Genomic DNA, 15,301 nt, shown 5'->3' on the forward strand with positions numbered 1-15,301 from the left:
TTGGGACTGATCGAGACGGGCCAGACATGCCCTGGAGCCCTCCCACTGTCCCTCCCCGGCTGACCAACCTCCTGCATCCCTCTCCGGCCCCGATAATCCACTGGTGGGGTCCCTTGGCCTGGATTGCACCCTCTCACAATCCAGGACCCCTTGGGGAATGTCAGAGAGCTGGTTTCAGCCCGATCCCACAGGCCAGGCCGAGGGACCCCACTGGTGCATGAATTTGTGCACAAGGCCTCTAGTTTATATACATAAAAGTTTAAGCGACTGTTTCGGTGGAACTAGAATGACTGGTCGCTATGATGTGCACTGACCACCAGGGGACAGACGCTCCACACAGGAGCTGCCCCCTGGTGGTCAGTGTGCTCCCACAAGGTGAGTGTCGCTCAGCCAGAAGCTAGGCTCACTGCTGGTGAGTGCAACTGCCATGGTGGGAGCCTCTCCCAACTCTGTGGCAGCACTATTGAATGGTGGCAGCAGGCACAGCAGGCCAGGATGAGCATAAGCAGTGCAGCACCCGGTCCCTATTTGGTCTCCTCCCTGGCCGCCTGCCACTCGGCGCACTGCTACATCCCTTGAGGGGTCCTGGACTGCGAGAAGGATGTCCGACTGCCAGCTTAGGCCTGATCCCGGTGCCATTCTCTGTAGAAGGCAGTCAGTATGAACATCGCAGTGACTCAGGGAAGCACAGGGAACTCCAGGTGAGCCTGCCTCCGTGCTTGACTCACTCACTCGATGGTGTTCGCAGGACAGACCGTTGTGGCCCAGCCCGTGCACGTGCAGCAACTGCTGAAGCTCAAGCACCAGGCCATGCAGCAGCAGAAGGCCATCCAGCCACAAGCTGGCAGTTGGATATCCCCCGAGGGGTCCTGGACTGTGAGAGGACACAGGCTGGGCTGAGAGACACCCCCCATTCAGTGCACAAATTTCGTGCACCGGGCTTCTAGTGTGTGTGTGTGTGTGTGTGTGTGTGTGTGTGTGTGTGTGTGTACATATATAAAGCAATATTTTTACACTAAAGCCAACGGGCCTGATATCTGTCTTCTCCCCCTGCCACTTCTCCAGGCTCCTAAAAATTGTCAAGGTGTTATCCCTGTTACAAAATTTGCCAGAAAAATGGCTTGGATAATAATGGACTTTAACATCTTATAAAATTATTAAGACATAATAAATAAACATAACTAAAATGAAAGGTTTTTCTAAAACTTCCTATATCTAAACTTAATTTCCCAAGGTCTTTAATAACTTGGAACTTTAGAGTTTTACTGGGCTAAAAAATCAAAATTATTAAGTATTTAGATATTTTAGAATAATGAATTACTGAAATACACCATGTCCTAAAAAATGTATATGCACTGTAACAGCAGACAGCACAATTTTGGAAATGAAATGTATTTTACTAAACACTGCCTTTAAAATTATTCAAAGTGTGTGTATACATTTGGGGTGGGGAGGGACACCCTATATTAATTAATCTGAATTTGCCTACTTTTGGCTTCTTATTGCAGGAAAGCTTTAAAAATGGATTTAAATCTGTTAATAAATATATCTTATATTTTATTTTTAAAATATCTCTTTAAAATTTGAGTATGTTTACCAATAAGAAACCTGTTTCTAGAAACTATAAAATATATTTGCCAATCTGAGAAATGGTAATTACTTGCTTGTCACTAAAATGGTCAAAGTTTCTAAAAATTAAGAAGTTCAATTAAAATTTAAAAATTACATAATTTTAAAAAATATAAAATTAAAAATAAATGATTCTAAAGTTAATTATTTCTATATAAATTTATAAAAAAAACAAAGAATTGCAGAGGGTCTATATAAACTGAAAAAATTATAGAAAAAAACAAAAAACATAAATAAATTAAATAATAAGATGTGATTAAGTAAATAAGTCTAAACTAATACTGAATTTATTTGGTTCTTATCTAGTCTGTTAAATGGAGAAAAGTTTTTTCTATTTGTGCCTAGGAAACAAAGGTTTCATACATTATTACAATGGTTATATGTTACTAGAAACCCATTGCACCAAGATTCGTGCAAGAATAGGCCTTCCTTCCCCTGGCTGCTGGCTCCGGTTTTCCTCTGGCACCCGGGGACCCAGGCCTTCACTCTGGCCGCCACCCTCTGCCTTCACTCTGGTCAGAGTCTTCACTCCAGCCAGGAGCCTGCAGCCTTCGCTCCCAGATGCAGAGGAAGTTTCTGCCCCGCCCCTGGCCGCTCAGCATGAAAATCCACAGTGTCACCAGTGACGCGGAGGATGTTCCCACCTAGCGGCCAGGGAGCCTGCAGTCTTTGCTCCCGGCCAGAGAGCTGCTCTTGTAGCTCCCTCCACCTCCCGCCCTCCCCCTCATAGCAGGCATCCCACCCCGCCCAACCACTCCGTGCCTGTGTATGCAAATTAACCCACCATCTTTGTTGGCTTAATTTGCATACTCACTCCTGATTGGCCGTGGCTGTGGCAGAGGTATGGTCAATTTGCATATTACTCTTTTATTAGTGTAGATGTCATATTGGTCAGGTACCTGATTGCTGAAAAACCCATCTTCTTAATCATGAAAACTGAACTTTATTAGCCTGTGTTTGTGATTAATACCTTTTCTTGTCACCTGATAATATATTAATAATTTAATATTTTTCATAATCTAACCTAATAATAGGCAAACATGCAAATTGACCGCACCTTCGCTACGCCCACAGCCAATCAGAGCGAACAAGATGGCGGTTAATTTGCATATGCGGGCGCTGAGCAGCCTGGGTCCTGTAAACATCCTCCAGACCCAGGCCGATCAGAGCCTGTAGGCCCGCACTTAGGTCCTGAGCGGCAGGGGCCCAGAACACCCCCTGGCCACTGGGAGCCTTGGCGGGCGGGAACATTCCCGCGTCACCATAGTGACGCGGGAATGTTCCCGCCCCCAAACACTTGCAGCAGTCTGGGGTCTGGGACCTAAGCCGCTCAGAGCCTGTAGGCCCGCGCTTAGGTCCTGAGCGGCAGGGGCCCCAGAACGCCCCCTGGCCAATGGGAGCCTTGGCGGGGCAGGAACATTCCCGCGTCGCCATAGCGACGCGGGAATGTTCCCGCCCCCAAACACTTGCAGTAGTCTGGGGTCTGGGAAACATCCTCCAGACCCAAGCCTCTCAGATCCTGTAGGCCTGCACTTAGGTCCTGAGCGGCCTGGGTCCGATAAACATCCTCCGGACCCAGGCGGATCACTTAGGTCCTGAGTGGCGGGGGCCCCAGAACACCCCCTGGCCACTGGGAGCCTTGGCGGGCGGGAACATTCCCGTGTCGCCATAGCGACGCGGGAATGTTCCCGCCCCCAAACACTTGCAGAGGTCTGGGGTCTGGGAAACATCCTCCAGACCCAAGCCGCTCAGATCCTGTAGGCCTGCGCTTAGGTCCTGAGTGGCAGGGTCCCAGAATGCCCCCTGGCCACTTGGAGCCTAAGGGTGCAGGCGCCAAGGGGCTGGGTCCCGCAAACATCCTCAGGACCCAGGCCAGTCCGAGCCTGTAGGCCCCTTGCTTAGGTCCTGAGTGGCAGGGGTCCCAGAACACCCCCTGGCCACTTTGAGCCTATAGGTGCAGGAGCCAAGGGGCTGGGGGCGGGACAGAAACATCCCCTGTCATCATAGTGCCCCCAGCCGCTTGGGAATGCTCCAGCATCAAGAGGCAGTTTGGGTCCACGCCCCCAGCCTGGCGCACATGATGGGGGGCTGGCTGCTGGCCTCTGGGGTGTGTGGAGACCCTTGGCAGCCACCGCTGCGTGCGGCCCAGGGGTCCCTGCATGCCCCCCAGCCTGGCGCCCATGGTCAGGGCTCATACAGGAGGCAACCAATCAAAGTGTCCCTCTCACATTGATGTTTCTCTCTGTCTCTCCCTCTTTCATCCACACTCTAAAAATCAATGGGAACATACCCTCAGGTGAGGATTAAAAAAAAAAAATGCATATCCTATGAAAGACACATCTTGAAAATGCCTAAAGAAAATTGTCATTTTTTCTTGGTGAAGGGACTGAAGTCCGTGTTGATGAAAACACCTTGGTGGCTGTGGTGACTGGTAGTGGCTGCAGCAGCGGGGTGATGGGGCTGCTGCCTTCCCCTGATCAGCCCGGTTGCCTCCCACAAAGGAGCATGGGGAGCGGGCCTAAGCCATCAGTAGGACATCCCCTGAGGGCACCCAGTATGTGAGAGGGGGCAGGTTGGGCTGAGGGACCCCCAACCCCAGTGCACGAATATCGTGCACCGGGCCCCTAGTAATATATAATCTTTTGGTAAAATATATATACACATATTTTATTTTTATTTTTGTAAACAGATCAAGGCCAGGACACACTTTGACTTAGTTGCTGTACCTGAACACTGACCTGCCTCCGGGAGTTTGCCTTCGGAATGCTGACCATTCTCTGGTCCCAGGAATAGGCTGAGCTATTTGTATCATCATAAAAATTTAGCCACCTTATCATCAGAATTCAACTCCTGAAGGGCAGACTGCAGAACTGCAGAACCTCCCCTCCCCTCGCCTTTTCCCTGTTATACTTCCATCGGCACTTAAAACAGGGCCTTGGAGTCCAGGCAAAAAAGACGATGGGAGCACCTGTTCACCCCACATAGTCACCCTCTCCCAGTGACCAGTTGTTTTCCATCAGTCAGCGTTCACCTCCCTCTTCCTCCAAAGTGTGCCAGGAAGACCACACAGCATGGCTGTTCCGCTGACCAGCTGAACTCCATGAGGGTCTGCCTCGGGGGCCTCACCCCATTCCTTGCCCAAGCCCCGCCGGCCGCATCCGGCCCAGCCTCCTCAGAGACCAGGGTGGGAGCTGGAACCACACGCAGCACAGGACTGGCTGTTTGGTTGGGGAGCCCTCAGGGAGCCAGGAGCCAGGATGTCTGTGCTTCATCCTGAGAAGCAGCCTGTGTGGGCTTCACAGCATGGGTGCTGGGATCCACACCCACTCTCTGACGGACCAGCTGGGTGGCTTTGGGCACGTTACCAGACCTTCTGTGCTGTTTCCTCATCTGTCGAGGGGGCCCTGATAATGGCCAGGGCTGTTGCCAGGATAACTAGGAACAGCCAGGGAAATGGGCCCCAGAAGCTCCTCAGAACCCTTGGGGCAGCAGCCTCTTTGCCTGAAAGGCTCCCACTGGCCCTGCAGTGAGTCCCATGTGCCAGCTGTGACTGGGTGCCCGCTGGAGACACTGGGCCTCCAGAAGGAGGCTGCGCACCCTCTGGCCTGGGGGCCTGGCTCTACCGTCTGACCCTCCAGAGAGGAAGAGGAGGAAAGAGTCCTCAGCCTCCGGGCCTGGCCAGGAGCTGAGAGCAAGCTCTGACCCAGCAGAGGGGTTAATCCATCTCGATTAATTACTTAGAGCTGAGAGGACACTATCCCTTTAAATGAGAGAGATGGTGTCTACTTTGTCATAGTCTCTACCACTCCCTATTGTCCCCTACCTACCTGGATCCTATAAGCATTTCATTTTTGTAGGGAGTTGGCTTAAAGGAGAAGTTAGGGAAGACATTAACTACTTGAAAAATCTGAAGATTGACTAGGGCTGGTAGTTATCTGCTAAGTAATGCAGGTTAACAGCACATCAGATAAAAGGCATCCTGGAGGTTAACTTTAAAATGTCAAGAAACCAATTTGGAATTTTGCTCAGAGAGACCAAGAGGGAAGGGGGTGGTAGAGACACCTACTATGTGCCAGTCTCTTCCCCAGCCCTTTTCTCACTAAATCATTGATCTTACCCAGAAGGTAAGATTTATCCCTATGTTACAGATGAGGAAACTGAGGCAAAAGAGGCTACATAAGCTTCCTGAGGTCACTCAGGAGATGAGCAGCAGAATTAGGCTCCAAACCTGGATGATGCCTGGCTCTGAAACGATGCAAGCCTCACCATAACCACTGTTCCTTTCAAGTGGCCCGGGAAGGGCCTTTGACAAAGTGGGCTCTATGGGGCCTAGGAGGCGTGCAGACACCTCACTAGGGCCTCGGAGGTTGCCCAGGGCCTGGGGAGGGACTGGGGAGCAGGAGCAGGAGAGGAGGAGGCTGCCCGGAGGCTGCAGAGCATCCAGGACCAGGTGCTACCTGAGGTGGCTGGGAGGGCAAAGGTCACGGTCACACTGTTCAATGGTGGGGTGGGCAGGAGGCTGCCTTCTTCTTGGCCTTCTCAGGGGAGCAGAAGGTTTATCCTTTAGGATAGGCTGCTGGCCTCTTTGGTCCCTTGGGTTTCTGAGTTTCAACCAGGGCCCTGGGACCTTTGCCAGGAGCCCCTCTCACTACCCTGGTTCCTCCGCCTCTCAGAGCCATGTTCATGCTACTTCCTCCTCTGGAAAGCTGTCACTTCCTTCTAAGGGAGGCCAGTCCTGGTCACATGGTCTCAGAGCCTGGCAGTCTCCTTATCAGTCTCAGAATGAACGTGTAACTCCCCGGATTCAGGGACTCCATATGCCCAATTCCCACCTGAATCTGGCCCCTGGGACATTGCCCGACACACCAGGCCGGCCACTAGCAAGTGCCAAAGGACACAGACAGAGGGAGCAGGACCCTAACTGACTGCCGTCTTCTCCCTGCAGGCACACCCCATCGAAGGGGGTCTCCAGTGTGGACATGTGATCACTATCAAAGGAACTGTTGTTATGTCCAATGGAACCAGGTACCTGGAACTGTTGTTTCCCCCAGCCTTGCCCCTTAGCAAACCATGGCGCCTGTCAGCTCAGTGGCTCACCCAACACTGTCCAAGCTGCCTGTGCCTGGCTCAGGGGACGCTGAAGAGAAGGGCCCGGTCCCTGCCAACACTGCTGAGTTCCCCTGCCCTCTGCCAATAGCATCTGGACACCAGTAACGTAGACGCCCCATAGACACAGGGAGAGCGGGAGCTCACAGTCTCGGGCCAGCCCGGGGGCAGATCTTTATGGTCTCGGATTGAACTTTGCACGCGAAGACCCAGAGAGGCAAAAACAATGCCTCCTTACTTCCCATGACGGCCTTCACTTACTCCGTGGCCCCTCTTTGGCTGATGTGGAAATATTTGAACTTGGCGTCAAGCATAATTCGATCTCTTTCTGTTTCAAGTTCATTCCTTGAAAACACGAAGGCAATTCAAAATACAAACATCTCCTCGGCACTGCCGCCCACCCAAGAGGGGACTCTGGGGCTCAGGGAAGACTTTCACATCTTCTCAGAGGCCGAGCGCCCTCTAACGCTGGCCCAGCCCTGGCTGCCCGTGCTGAGGTCCAGGTGGTGTGGAGGTGAGGGGCTCTTGCCTGATTTGGGAGGGGCCCTCCCACCTGGGGGCTGCCTGCTGAAGCCCACGGGGCCCACAGAAGCCCTTCTGCACACACGGCCCTCTCTTGGAAGCCTGTGTCTCAATCCCAGATGTCTTTTGTCCCCAGTGGTCCTTTCATCACCTCGCATGGGGCCTGGGGACCTTCTGGACCCCTTCACATCCCAGGCCCGACCCTACTTCATCTCAGCTTGTAGATTCTAGTTGACTTTCTCCACCATCACCTTCCCTGTCAGGTGGGCGTAGGCACACTCACCCTGTGACATCTCCCCGAGCCCTGAGTGCCTCCAGGAGACGCTATGGAGGGTGAGGCTCCCAGATGGCCCTAAACCCTGTCATTGGGAAAGCTGAGCCCTCACCTCTGACCCTCCATCCCTTCTCTCTCCTTCTCCCTCTGCCTACCTCCTATCCTACTGTCCCCACTTGTTCCCATGGGCGCTTTTGCACTCTCTCCCCTGGGGCAGGAGGTTGCAAGGGACCAGAGAAATGGAGCTGGTGACCACCGAGGGACAGACACATCCAGAGCTATTTCAGAAACGATCGCCTCCATGTTCAGAGGAATCTGGACTCGGTTTTCTGGTTCCAGAGTCAGTGGGAGCCTCCTTTCCTTTTCGTGTCCCCAGAGGGAGGGCTGGCTGGGCCCTGGGCCAGGGCACTTCCCTGCTGGCTGAGGGCCCCCAGGGGGAGCTGGTATTGAGGAGTCCCCCAGAGCTCGGCCTCCTCCACAGAGACACCAAATGGGCTCTGCAGGAATTGAATAGAATGTCTGATGGGCCACCTCCGGGCTTGGTACAGTGCCTGGCCCTGTGGGGGATGCAGAAGAAATGAAAGCGGGGTGGGGGTGGAGGCTTCCCTGAGTGCTGTGCATTAGCTGGGGACACCAGAGTGACCCCAAGAAGCAGGCTATTTACTATGTTCATGCTGAGATCAGGGATGGCTGGAGTAGATGCCTCGGTGGAGAACCTCGGATTGGGGCTGGTTTTAGGCCATGTGTCTGGGAAAGGGCAGAACAAAAGTTTATTCTGGCACTTTTATGAGCCGGCTCCTTGGAAGGTTCTTTTTCTTTTCTTTTTAAATTTTTTTTGGTTAATCTTCAGCCAAGGATATTTTTTTCCAATCATTTTTAGAGAGAGTGGAAGGAAGAGGGAGAGACGGAGGAGAAACATCTATGTGAGAGACACATTGATTGGTTGCCTCCCTCACACTCCCCAACCAGGTCCATGGATCAAGCCTATAACGGAGGCATGTGCTCTTGTCCGAAATTAAACTTGGGACCCTTTGGTCAGCGGTTGATGCTCTATCCACTGAGCCAAAGAGGCTAAGACTCTTTTTTTTTTTTTTTAACCCTACCAGACTTGAGGCCCTGAACCTAACTGTCCCCTATACCTGGGCTCCTGAGCATTAAAGAGAAAAAAAATAAACATGATATAGAAAAATGTTAGTTACATGCAAACAAGTGGTTAGAATAAGATGGAACTTGGAGACAGTGTATAAAATAGGTCTAGACAAAGTACCAAAAATTAGGTACAGCTGTATAGGGGCAGATTCGGAAATTACCAAAAATCGGTACAGCGGTCTGGTATATTTTTATTGATTTCAGAGATGAAGGGAGAGGGAGATGGAGATAGAAACATCAACGATGTGAGAGAATCATTGATTGGATGGCCTCCTGCTGGGAACTGAGCCTGCAACCTGGCCTGTATCCCGACCAGGAATTGAACCATGACCTCCTGGTTCATAGATCGATGCTCAACCACTGAGCACACTGCCTGGGCTGCAAGGTTCTTTGTTTTAATTCCTCACCTTAGAACCCAAAGGAAGTTTTGAAGGTGGAAGCTTCCTTCTGGGAGAGAGACAGAAATGAATATCCACTTATGTGGGGGCTTTCCGAACACTGCCTCAGTCATCATCCCCAAAGAAGGGAGTCACCCCCTTTCCTGGGTTCAGTGAGACCATAGTTCTGAGTCATTCCCTCCACCTCCCGTGACAAACAGTACCAGCTGGGGTCAGGGTCCAGGCCTAAGAACTTTAGGGCACCACTCCACGCCTCATGTGTGGGACACACACCAACCTCCGATGAGGAACAGACACACATCCCGGAAGTTCTCATGCCTGGAGAGCCCATATCCATCCCATGCCTCCCCCGTTAGACACCGTCTTCGCAGGTAAACCACATCAATGTCACATGTTCTCTCCATTTGTTCTCTCCCCTCCCAACTGAGCAGCCATGGGCTGGCCTCTAACCAGTGCCCACTGGGCATGAGAGGCTCTTGCTTCTGGGCATATTCGTGGATTTGCATCTTCATGCAAATGTGCGATCAGTTTCCAAGACCTATGCTTCCTGAGGCTAGCTCAGGCGTCCTCAAACTACAGCCCGCGGGCCACATGCGGGTGTTTTTGCCGTTTTGTTTTTTTACTTCAAAGTAAGATATGTGCAGTGTGCCTAGGAATTTGTTCATAGTTGTTTTTTTAACTATAGTCCGGCCCTCCAACGGTCTGAGGGACAGTGAACTGGCCCCCTGTTTAAAAAGTTTGAGGACCCCTGGGCTAGAGTCTACATTGCTCTTTACCCCATTCTTGCTTATTTCTAGAAAGTCACGCTGGAAAGGGCAAAATGCAATAATTACACAAAACACACTAAGCGCAAATTAGGTAAACACAAAGGAAGGCAGCAAAGGGGATGGGTGCAACTGCCTCACAGGTTGTAGGCAAGTTCCCAGACACACACGGAAGTCAGAGGCTCTGGGCCCTCCTGCTACCATTGGAATAAACCAGAACACTGATTTCCGTCCGCCTAGGTTTGCTGTGAATTTTCAGACCGGCTACAGTGGCAATGACATTGCCTTCCACTTCAACCCTCGGTTTGAAGAGGACGGGTATGTGGTCTGTAACACCAAGCAGAAAGGACACTGGGGACAGGAGGAGAGGACAATGAGAAATCCCTTCCAGATGGGGAAGCCCTTTGAGATCTGCATCCTGGTGGAGAGCACCAGTTTCCAGGTGAGCAGGATTCTCCTCCCTCCCTCTGCCTGTTCCCCTGCCCTATTGTAAACAGACAGCCAATGAGTCCGAACTGCCTGGCACTACTTGAGCCAATTCAGCAGAGACAGGGTTGAATCATGAGTGTTTATTCCAATACCGCCAGCAGTATGGGGAGAGCAGCAGGTCATCCACAAAAATCTGCTCTGCAGCCCCCCATAAGCCAGCTGCTTCTATTGGATAGAAGGACAAAGGATTGATGGGGAAATAGCCAAAGGGGATGCCAAATGGGCAGTTAACAGGTAAGCAGGCTGGAGAATTGCAAAGGCCTGAGGTATGCAAAAGTGCTGGGGATCTTCAAAGGGCTAGTGATATGCAAGGGCTGGGGCCTTCAAAGAGCTGGTAGCTCTGGTTTCTGCAACAAAGTGGTTAATATTTCCATGATAATGGGCTGCTCCACGTGGGGAGGATGGGCTGCATTTCCAGGTGAGTCCCCAGGTCCCACAGGACTGCCAGCCAGGTTAGAATGTGCCTTCTTTAATCAGAATAAACCTATCACAGTTAACAGAGCATGAGTAATATGTCTTACAATTCTAGGTGGTTCCCAGCATTCTATTACCGCCCTTATCACTATCAGGCCTAGAGAAAAGCCTTTAACTAATTACCCAAGCAATGCCATTATACAGAGAACAGGACTTTACACTCTTCACCTGCACCTACACAGCACCTGTTGCTTCTGTTGCTAGGAAATAAGAGCTGATAAGTCCCCACCTGCTCTTTGGCCTCGGGTTCCAGGTGACTTCCATCCTCTGCTGCAGCCTTGTCCTCTCCAGGTCCTTGACAGCATCTGTTTTGGGTGATGCTGTGGCAGCCCTTCTGCAGGCCCAGGGGTGGCTCAGGGCTGCGGGGTGGAGTCATTGCTCTTGCAGGCAGAGCAGGGCTGCTGGGCCCGGGGAGAGGGATGGCTGTGTCTGTGCTTCCCTGTGTGAAGGGCGCTCCCAGGCCCTCAGTGTGCAACCTGAGGTCCCCTCTCCTCTGCTCCCATGAGCACTTTATGCCCATTGAAATGCACACATTGAAATGGCATCCCAGGTGAGCTGAGAAAGACAAACCTAGAGCAGGAAACAAACAAGAACTCAGAAGCCAAAACTAGAGCCAAGTGGTGACTGGGTTTGGCTGCATTTGGGATCACATGTGTGTTCCTGTACCTGGGGCAGCCTGAAGCCTGGGCCCCCACCTACAGGGGATGGAGGTGAAAACCAGACAGGCCTTAACCCTTTGCACTCGCTTGCTTTTTTCTCGATTCCTTTATTCTAAAGCTAACCGTGTCGAGTCACACTCAACATCCGAGTGCAAAAGGTTAATTTCTAGAATCAGAGGTCCTAGTGCTCAGGTGTGCTCCCCGCCCTGGTCTGGGAGCCCTCTCCTGGACTATGTGCTCCTGTTGACAGGTGATGGTGAATGGAGATCGCTTTGTGCAGTACAAACACCGCGTACCCTTCCACTGTGTGGACAACGTCTTTGTCCCCGGCCCCGTGGGGCTGACACACATCGACGTCAACGTAAGATTGTCCAAATGCCACCTGTCCCAGGGGCTGGGTGCAGGGGCCAGTCTACTATGCCTAGGCCCTGTTAGGAGGAGCCAAAGGTTCCAGCTAATCTCTCACCCAGGTGACTCTGGGGATAGGACTTACCACTGGCTATCCCTGCCCCATCCTTCTTATGGCACCATTTCTGTCCAGAGCACCTGCCTCAGCCAGACTCCTTCCCCTCTTGTCTATCACTCTTCTCCCACCTTTGTTAGCAGGCCATGTGGTTCCATGAGATCCATTGTCATCAGCTGTGGGATCTCAGACACGTGAGTCTGCCTCTCCCAGCCTCAGTTTCCTCATCTGTGCAAGGGGCATAGTCACTGCCTCCCCAGGAGGTACTGTGTGGGCGCAATGAGGGGATACATGTCCGAGGTCACGAAATCGCCCTCATGGGCCACCCCAGGGTCTACTGGACTCTCTCTGCATTTTCCAAGTTTGAATGTGTTGCCAACATCTACAACAGGCGTCCTCAAACTACGGCCCGTGGGCCACATGCGGGTGTTTTTGCCGTTTTGTTTTTTTACTGCAAAATAAGATATGTGCAGTGTGCATAGGAATTTGTTCATAGTATTTTTTTTTTAACTATAGTCTGGCCCTCCAAGAGTCTGAGGGACAGTGAACTGGTCCCTGTTTAAAAAGTTTGAGGACCCATGACCTACAAGGTCAGGAGCAGGTGTGCATTGTGGAGCTGAGTGCTGGTGATGGCTGCACCACAGTGTGAAGGCACTTAATTCCCCTCAGCCATACACTCTTAAGATGGTAAATTTTATGTGTATTTTACCAAACATTTTCCAGGTCAGGTGATATCACATGGAAATCTGAATGTCTCGCTTTCTGTGAAAACTGGGAAGATTGGGGTAGGCCTGGCCCACATTCCCACAGGGCCCCAGGCGCCTGGATTAGAGATGTTATTTCCACTTTGGTATTTGAGTGTGCTCCTGAGATGGGAAAAGCACACAGTAGGCCCGCAACAAATATGAGCTCCTCTCTCTTTGGTCCCATCTCTTACTCTCTCCCTCTCACCTACTCTGTCCCTGCCTGCCTGGCTTTCTCCCTCTTCTCTGGGCCCTGCCTTTCCACTCCTCCTTGGCTCATTAAAGCTTCTCTTCACTCCATGTCGCCTTTTGTTTTAACAGGCCCGCTTTGCAGTCCCTGTCGAGAAGATGATCTCTGAGGTGCAATCCAACCCCAGTCCCTGTGGCTCACCTGAGTCTGAAGAGCAGAAAGTGAGTTGAACATGGACACCTGGGAGGCTGAGCAGTCAGCAGGAAGGACAGGGGTCTGAGAGAGAGGCTACTTCCTGCCAGTAGGCAACTAGGGCGTCTAAGCCCCATCACGTGCACCCAAGGTTCCCCATCTTCATCCACCAGGCACCCAGGCCTGGGACCTGGGAGGCGTTCTTGGTCCTTCCCTCCCTTCCTTAATATCCCTCCAGGGCACCAAGGCCTCCCCTTCCTGAAGCCACTGCCTTGGTCCAGGCCATCGGACCCCTCCCCCCTCTCTCCCCTCACACCCACCCACTGTCACAGTGACCTTCCCATAAGCAAATCTTATTTCATGTTTAAATCTCTTAAAAGCCCCGGGCTCAAATAAACCTCCAACTCCCAAGCTGGATGTGCAGAATCCTCCCCAGTCTTGCCCAGCCCACCTCCCGACCTCCCACCTCACCCACAAAGACCCTCTGTCAGCCTCCACTGCTCACTCCAGGCTCCTTCCGGCCACCAAGCTTTTGCATCTGCTGTCCTGGGGCCCAAAGTATCCTTCGCCACCTCACCCAGCCAACCCCTAACTGCCCTTCAATGCTCTGCTTCAATGTGGCTCCTCAGGGCATCTTCCCTGCCTGGCAGGTTGCTGGATGGCCCAGCCCCTCCCTGTCTCAGTGGACATTTCACAACTCTGTACACCAGGCACCATGTTCTGTTATAACTGTATTTGCATGTCTGTCTCTGTCACTCCCTCCCCCTACCCCTTTTCCCCCAAACCATAAGCTTGGATTATTGACTTGTCCCTTTTGGTATCCCCAGCACTTTGCCGGGAATAGAACAGGTGCCCAATCATTATTAGCCAAAATCTCATGAAGCTGGAGGCCCCAGAGCAAAATACAGAGACTGCAAGGTTGGCTGTGCTCAGGCCTCCACTAAAGAGCCGGCATCATGTGCAGCATCGCACCCCATCCATCGCCCACGGGAGATGCCTCCTGTGGGGGCTCCGCTGGGCCTGTGCTCCCTCCCTCCATCACAGGTTCCAGAGGCGCATGTGTGCTGCTCTCGTCCCCATTTCAGAGAAGCAGCATGGCCACGCTGGCACACCCTTTTGTGGAGAATTTAAGTCCAGGCTGCTGCACCCAACAGTCTCCAAGTCTATACAATTTAAGGCTCTATTCCTTATGAAACACACACACACACACACACACACACACACACACACACAATGTGATTAAAATAATGTGCATTTTACAGAAATATATTCATCAAGGAATCATACAAGAAAAGTATAAATGGCACTCACAAGCTGACTAGTCCCTGTTGGGTGTGCCCAAATGTATAAGCTAATCTCTCCCCAGGTGACTCTGTGGACATACCTCGGGCTACCTCATCCTACCACTCTTGCCTGTCCCTCTCTACTCCCACCCTGGTTAGAAGGCCACGTGGTTCCAGAAAGAACCAGCTTGGGAATCAAACTGAATCTAGCTCAGATCTCAGCTCTACTAGACTCTCTCTGTGTTTTCCACCTTTAGAATGTGGTGCCAACATGTACAAGGTCAGGAGCAGGTGTGCGTTGTGGAGCTGAGTGCTGGTGGTGGCTGCACCACAGTATGAAGGTGCTGAATGCCGCTCGGCTGTACTCCTGAAAATAGTGACGGTGGTAAATTTCATGTGCATTTTACCAAACATTTTCCAGGTCAAGTGATATCACATGGAAATCTGAATGTCTCGCTTTTTGTGAAAACTGGGAAGATTGGGGTAGGCCTGGCCCACATTCCCACAGGGCCCCAGGCGCCTGGATTAGAGATGTTATTTCCACTTTCAGTATTTGAATGCGCTCCCGAAATGGGAAAGCACACAGTAGGCCTGCAGCAAATATGAGCTCCTCTCTCTTTCATCCTCATCTCTGTTATTTTCTCCCTCTTGCCTGCTCTGTCTGTCCCTGCCTGCCTGGCTTTCTCCCTTTTGTCTGGGCCCCCGTCTTTCCACTCTTACTTGACTCATTAAAGCCTCTCTTCACCCCATGGCACCTTTTGTTTTCACAGGACACTGGTGATGTCCCTGTGGTGCAAAATGATCGGACTTGTAACCTACTTTAGCCCAAGCAGCAGAAAGCAAAAGTGAGTTAAACATGGAGAACCTGGGAGGCTGAGCAGTCAGCAGGAAGGACGGAAGGTCTGAGAGAGAGGCTAGTTCCAGCGAGGAGGAAGCAGGGCCTATAGGCCCCATCGTCCCACCCAG

General features: G+C 51.8%; 1 protein-coding gene across 1 annotated transcript; it reads left to right on the forward strand.

Moving 5' to 3' along the window:
* Positions 1-735: 735 nt before the first annotated feature.
* LOC307115362 (galectin-9B-like) lies at positions 736-11,889 on the forward strand (the record flags this gene model as incomplete). The annotated part of the gene is made up of 5 exons (XM_079798591.1): positions 736-840; positions 6,575-6,654; positions 10,083-10,284; positions 11,715-11,825; positions 11,869-11,889. The coding sequence occupies 5 exons, from the start codon at positions 736-738 to the stop codon at positions 11,887-11,889; spliced, it is 519 nt and encodes a 172-aa protein (XP_079654717.1).
* Positions 11,890-15,301: the final 3,412 nt, after the last annotated feature.

This window comes from Cnephaeus nilssonii (assembly GCF_951640355.1).
Source record: "Cnephaeus nilssonii genome assembly, chromosome: 19".
NCBI lineage: Eukaryota > Metazoa > Chordata > Mammalia > Chiroptera > Vespertilionidae > Cnephaeus > Cnephaeus nilssonii.